General features: G+C 45.6%; 1 protein-coding gene across 1 annotated transcript in view; it reads left to right on the top strand.

The window, feature by feature from the left end:
* ISL1 (ISL LIM homeobox 1) overlaps window positions 1-6,851 on the top strand; it is a 13,209-nt gene that overhangs the window by 5,543 nt on the left and 815 nt on the right. Inside the window, exons 3-5 of the mRNA XM_057371808.1 lie at window positions 126-315; window positions 3,247-3,506; window positions 5,525-5,811. Of these exons, the coding sequence (XP_057227791.1) occupies window positions 126-315; window positions 3,247-3,506; window positions 5,525-5,811 (737 nt within the window). The remainder of the gene's footprint in view (window positions 1-125; window positions 316-3,246; window positions 3,507-5,524; window positions 5,812-6,851) is intronic.

The raw sequence follows: 6,851 nt of genomic DNA, 5'->3' as shown, positions 1-6,851 counted from the left end.
AAAAAAAAAGGCTAGAACCAAACAACGTTCCTGCAATTCGCTTTGTAAGGGAATGACATTAAAAGTGTGTTTATCTCTGTAGGAGAGTAAACGGTTAGTCAATCATGTATTTGCTTTCATTTCAGAAAAACGTCTGATTTCCCTATGTGTTGGTTGCGGCAATCAAATTCACGATCAGTATATTCTGAGGGTTTCTCCGGATTTGGAATGGCATGCGGCGTGTTTGAAGTGTGCAGAGTGTAATCAGTATTTGGACGAGACCTGTACGTGCTTTGTTAGGGATGGCAAAACCTACTGTAAAAGAGATTATATCAGGTACGCCATTTACATTGTTTAATTGTTCGGTGAGATTTTATTTTTCTTTTCAACTTTATAAATTTGACAGAGGTATTAAAAGGAAAACTTGTGAGGAAGCGAGTAAAAAATAATTGGTATGTTTTTACATGTTTTCCCATTAATAGACTGATGAGGAAAAAAGTTAGTTGTGAAGTTTTTTTTTGTTTTTTTTTTTTTTTTTTTTTTTTTTTTTTTTTTTTTTTTTTATTTCATTGTTTCAAATGCAAATATCTGTATTAATAGAGCAAGGTTTGAGACCATGTAAGACCTTTCCAAGGACTTTGGCAATGCATCCTGTGATTCTGACCAAGTGGGTAATCGTAGGTAATGAAGAATAGTTTCAATAGTTTCAATATTATGGGCAACACAGAACAGATCACTTTCTAACACAACCTGAGAAATGCATTTCTCTGTGTTTCTGCAAAGGCATAGAGGCATTCGAAAGAAAGGCACTTCAAGCATGTATGCCGTAAAAATAAATACAGGGGTAGGGAAAAAAAAAAAGAAAAAGAAAACCCTACTTAAACTAGGCCCATCAAAAACAAAAAGCAAAAGGAAAACAAAAACAAACCCAAAATTTTCTTCAGATTGAAAGATCCTTTAATGGGGATGATAAAACTTACACCAAAATGTTTCTTAGCTAAAATAACTGACATTTAATCTTTTTTAAATATTAACCCCTTTGGTGATATCTGACTGCCTTTTCTTTCTTATCTTATCTGTACTGATGAATTAGACAGAGCAGATCAAATTGCCCATCATCTGTTCGCGAACAATTGGGTATATTTAGATAATGGAACCGCTTCCTTCCTCACATTAAAATCTGGTAACTGATAAATGTGAGAGTTGCCAATGCTGACACTATAGAGGAACCAAAGCAGGAATTTCGAGTGTGTTTATTATTTGTGCTCCTGGGTCATGCTGATCCGTTTCAGTGTCGCCTACTGGGTTTGCCAAATCATAAGTTTGTATGACACTGGGATATGAACGGTACTTTTTTTTTTTTTTTAATGGAAAGTTTTGGAAGCAAGTCACCTAGCCATCTAAGATATCTTCTGCTTTCTATGTAATTCTGAATTGAAATAAAACCCTTGAGTCTTTCCTTCTCCAGTGCACAATTTATAAGCAGACAATTCCTTCAAGCCATTGTGAGTTTATTCTCCAAGTTCTAAAATGGCTAAAACCAGAACTTTTTTTTTCCTTAAATTCTTTATTTTTAAATGAATTTTGGAGCCGGTTTTTTAAATGTTGTCCTTTCACCAATTTCAAATGAAAGGAAAATGTTTGGACTGAAATGTATTCACTTACCTCTGGACAGAACTCAGTGGGGAAAATTAAACAGAAAAAAAAATTGCAACTCTTTTAAGATAATGCAGAATACATTTAATTTGTTACAATTTAAAAAGGAAAGTGTACAGTACATGCAAGTTGACTTTGAATTAGACAGTGAGCCAATCTTTAGATGTCAAACCTGTGGGCAACCACCACAACTTTTGTACCTATGAATGCACCTACTTTACGATCACTCTGTTCTATTGCTGTTTAGCTGTGTGGTTTTTTTCCTCTCGAAACTGTGTGATTCGAGTACATGTAGCTCTGAATATAGGATTAGTGCATTTCTATAGCCATAGAAGCTAAAGAAGTGTAGTCAGAAGCATATATCACAGACTCTGTCTCTGAGGAAGTATACTGGTGAGGAAATTGATGGGAATAAATATTAGCTCAGTTTCAGATACAGCTTTCACAGTTCTCTGGATCCTGAGCGTGCATATGTGCATGTACCCATACATTTGTGGAAAGATGTTAATTTTACATCATGCCAAGGACTTCTGGCTAAGAAGCACTCAGTGGGAGCCCAGAGACTGTGCAATTCTAGACAGCCGAGTTGGAGCATTTTCTCATGTTTATCTACTGATGAGTGAACCGTCTACCTCTCCTGGGGAGACCAGGAGCCCGCCACCCGGTCCAGAAAAGCATTTTTTTGCTGTGTGGGGYTGTAGCGAGAAGTTGCCCTCTCATTTCTACCGGAGTGCTTGAGCCCCGGTTTAAAGTGCGAGTGTCAGGAGGAGGGGAGACGGGGCAGGAAGGCTGAGGTAAAGACAGGCTGCAGAGTCGGAGCACCGAATCTGCCTTTTATTTGGGGGTGGGAGAGAGGAGTTAAACTACTATATATGTGAGCCTGAGGAGGCATGTGTGCTATGCTTGTGTTGTCGACTTAAATTAACCTGGTGGGAAGGCACTAGGGGAAGAGACCCCGTGCTGGCAGTCACCTCTGCTGTGTCCCAGAGGCTAAGCTGACGGCAGTCGGGCACACATCAAGTCTTGAGTTTGTTCCTCTCAAAAAGTATCACAATTTGGTGAAGCAAAAGGAAGGTTTGTGTCTGGGGAGTGGATGGCAGCTTCGGCAGCCTCGCCTTTCCCTGGTGTGTCCAGATAGTCCAGTTCAGCCCCAGGCCAGGCTAAGTCAGGTGAGAAGGCAGGGAGAAGGCAGGGATCGCCCCACTGCTGGAGCTGAGGCGAGAGGGAGAGGTCKGATATCCTCGGCAAGAAAGGGACTGKTTTTTTTTTTTTTGTTTCTTCTTACACCCTTGCCTCCCAGCTCCCCTCTTCCACCKCTGTGTTCGTGTCCCCTACACCTTTCACGGCACGGGGATCAGGGCACCGACTACAAATGAATCCAGCTTATTCCTTTCCTATTCTGGCTCCTGTATTTCCCATGCTTTTTAAAGTAGTGGATTGCGTGTGGCGCGTCTACGCGGGGCCAGGGGCTGCCCACGAGCAGGAGTGAAAACCTCTTTCTTTTTCCCTTTCCTTTCTCCCCCCCGCCCCTTCCCTGCCCTCCCCCTTCCCCCTCCCGTGCTCTCCCTCCTTCCCTCCCTTCTCCTTCTTTCTGGGCTGGGCCCTGCTCAGGTTATACGGCATCAAGTGCGCCAAATGCAGCATCGGCTTCAGCAAGAATGACTTCGTGATGCGCGCCCGCGCCAAGGTGTACCACATCGAGTGTTTCCGCTGCGTGGCCTGCAGCCGCCAGCTCATCCCCGGCGATGAATTCGCGCTGCGGGAGGACGGTCTCTTCTGCCGGGCGGACCACGACGTGGTGGAGCGGGCCAGCCTGGGCGGCGGGGACCCCCTCAGCCCCCTTCATCCCGCCCGGCCGCTGCAGATGGCAGGTACCGCCCGCACCCAGCGCCGCGGAAACCCGCGGGGTTTGGCGATGCGCGGCCCCGCTSCGGGCGGCGGGGGATAGCCCCACCCTCTCAGAGGGTCTCTCGCCTCCGTGGAGAGCGGGGCCCGAGCGTGCGCGCCCGCGGACAGGCGGCGGCGGCGACTTGCCCCACGCTCGGGGCTGCTGTGGGTCCAGCTGACKCGAGAAACGCCCGCGTTGGCGGGACGCGTGAGGCGGAACACCTGCGGAGGGGCCGCGCCCCCGCCCGCCAGCCTGCCCTCCTCCTGCCCGCAACGCGCACCGGGTGCGGGAGTCCGCCGGCATCCTTCCCGAGGCCGGGCAGCCCTGAACCTGAGCCGGAAAGGGACGAGCCGCTGCGGAGAGCAGGTCTGCGGCAAAGCGCAGCCCCCCTCCGCTGTCTCAGGAGCGGGCGGAGAAGCTGTTCTGAGCGCTGGAGGAAGTGGGGTCTGAAAAGAGATAGACTTCATAACTACAGGCTGGCGCTTAGGCTGTAATTTAAAACTGTCAACAAGCTAATCTTCGGTAATTGCCTTTTAAAGTGACTCTTGCCTTCTTGAAACGTTTTGTGCGATTTGATGAGAATTTCATCCCAAAACTCAGCCCTGTAACTTCAAAGTCTCCCCACCTTACAACTTCATTCACACTTGCAGTTCTCGACGGGTGCGTCAGGTACTCAGAGACGCTTAGCTTTAGGAAGAGACACGTCCCTGAGTCTAACTAGGCTGGACAGTACAAGGTTGCCCGGCGTTATCGCTGTGCAAGTAACTGTAACTCGGAAGGTTATTTGTAAATACAGCTATTCTGAAACGGGCTCATTTCCCTCTTCGGAGCTGCTTTCAGGTGCTACAACCACATATAGGGAGAAATAATCCCGTAACTGATCAGGGCAGAATTCTAGAGAGATTGTGCTCGTTATATCGTGTTTGTGCATGTCTCCGAAAGGCTTAGTGTGTCGGCAGGTACAATACTGATAAGATTGGAAGCCTTCGTATTGTCGTCATCGCATTTGCAGATGCATTGTTTCAACTAGAAAAGTCGGAACACAACTGTACAAAAGCGAGCACTTCTGACTGTTAGCTAAACAGTTTGAGAAAACAAAAAGAAAAAAAAAAGAACAAAAAATAGTGTTTTTATTTTTCCCTCGACTGGGTCAGATTACACCTAATAGCTACAGCTGCACAACGCACAGAAGGATAGCAGAATCACAGGAACACTTTCAGGTCTTTTTGTGATGTCACCCCATAGTTTTGCATTTCTTGGCAGTTTGCACTAGTTGCTGGGCTTGCTCTCCTTTTTAAAGCATTAGATACATATTTCTAAATTATTAATCTAAAGACTAAGCAAATGTACTTAGCACATCCACTTTCTAAAATAAACCCCATCTCCCGTACTTTGAGATACTGGGTTCTCACAGGCTTCTCTTCCATGAGCATGGTGCAGAGGATTTGGCTTGTTTTGCTCTGGTTTGAAAACGTCAGACTACAGGGAGCCATTGCATGTTATCACGTCTCCTGGCTGAAACGAGCTACATTCACGGTACAAGAAGCAGACCCGAAATATGATTAATTTAAGAAGTATTCTTTCATTAATTTTCGGGCCAAAAGTCTGTTTTGGTTATTTGTCAGGAAACAAATACATAAAACCCTCCTGCTCCTTTCACAGCGCGCATACACCTTAGCTAACTTGCCCTCCCCTGTCAAGTTTCATACAGGTTCARGCTTCTGTCATTAGAGGTTTTAGGGGGTGGTTTGTTTTTGCAAATTAATTGTCTGTGGAGCCAGAAATGTCAGTCACTCCACCAGTGCATAAAGCAGAGGAGGCTGCAGCAGCTCCGATAGATCTGAGTGCTTGAATGGCCTTTGAAAGAGGGTTCATCACCCGCCCCCCCGCCCCTCCCGCCCGCCACCTCCCCCTGTCCCACCAGCTTAGATTCATAGTCTCTGCAGACTCCCTGCTTCCTACTCATGGGGATCCTGTTCCTCCCTTCCCCTTCCCTTACAGCAGAACCTATCTCTGCCAGACAGCCAGCTCTGCGACCCCACGTCCACAAGCAGCCCGAGAAGACCACCCGAGTCCGGACTGTCCTTAATGAAAAACAGCTTCACACCTTGAGGACCTGCTACGCTGCCAATCCCAGACCTGACGCCCTCATGAAAGAGCAACTGGTAGAAATGACTGGCCTCAGCCCGAGGGTCATCAGGGTTTGGTTTCAAAACAAGCGCTGCAAGGACAAAAAGAGGAGCATTATGATGAAGCAACTTCAGCAGCAGCAACCCAATGACAAAACTGTAAGTGGCTTCAGCCTCTGTCCGTGTGCTGCCTTAATTCCCAGGGAGAAAAGCCTGGGGTATGTCCGGCCCGGACAGCCCCAGGGCTCGGTTTGACGCTGTTGACTTTTTGCGATCTCCCTTAAAACAAAGAAAACGATACCGCTTAGCTATTGCCCGTCAGTTTCTGCTGCCAGTGCAATCGAAACCGACCACAGCGAGGAGCCGATTTAGTCTGCTCAAGCGAACTCAGAATTTGTGGGGCTAAGGATACGCTGTAGCTTAGACTAACTTCTCTGCAGCATGAATGAGACCTGCAGAACTTATGGGATGTAATAAACCCAGTCTCATCAAATAGTTGTATTGCAAATGCAAAGTACTCCTTAAGGGGAAAATGATGCTTTTGCCTTCTTCCATGTTTTTAGACAGGAGTAAATCCAGAAGTAAAAGAAAAAGTTAAAATAAAATAAGAGGTGTTTTTCTTAGCACTTTATATACTAGAATGTGTGTGTGTTTGACAGTGCACTTACTGTAKAAAAAGACAAATGCAATGCAAATTTTTCGGATTTACCATCGTGTTTACAGGTTAATTTATATATAGTTTTATCTATGTAGAACTCTTGTCTGCGGATATATGCACCGGTGGTGTAAATAAGCAGAATGCACTGGGTTCAGCAGAACAAATTGTCTCCATGTTAAGCCAAATTTGTTTCTTCCCTTTTTTTGTCGTTTGTTTTCTTTTTGTTATTGTAAGTCCACTTGAAGAAGAGTCTGTTACTCTCCCTGTGTATATTGACTGACCTGAGAATGACGATTAATTCATAAGGCTGCCTAGTTAAGTGGAATTTAAGGAGTTTCATTTTACCCTGTTGGAATGCAATAAAACACGGTGTTATTAACTCGCCTGAACAATCTATTCGTCGAGGCTTGGCGTTATATTGTACACCGTGCCTGCACTACAGGGCATTCTGGAGGGCTGAGGCTTTAAAGCATATTTTAATTTTTTTAATGTATTTTCCTTTTTTTTTTCCAAAAGGAGCAGGTTCAGGTTCAGCCTATTT

This window comes from Malurus melanocephalus, unplaced genomic scaffold, assembly GCF_030028575.1.
Source record: "Malurus melanocephalus ecotype Western Australia unplaced genomic scaffold, MMel_1.1 scaffold_158, whole genome shotgun sequence".
In the NCBI taxonomy this organism is placed as follows: domain Eukaryota; kingdom Metazoa; phylum Chordata; class Aves; order Passeriformes; family Maluridae; genus Malurus; species Malurus melanocephalus.
The sequence above is the reverse complement of the archived record's forward strand: the minus strand, read 5'-3'. Positions and strand labels throughout refer to the sequence as shown.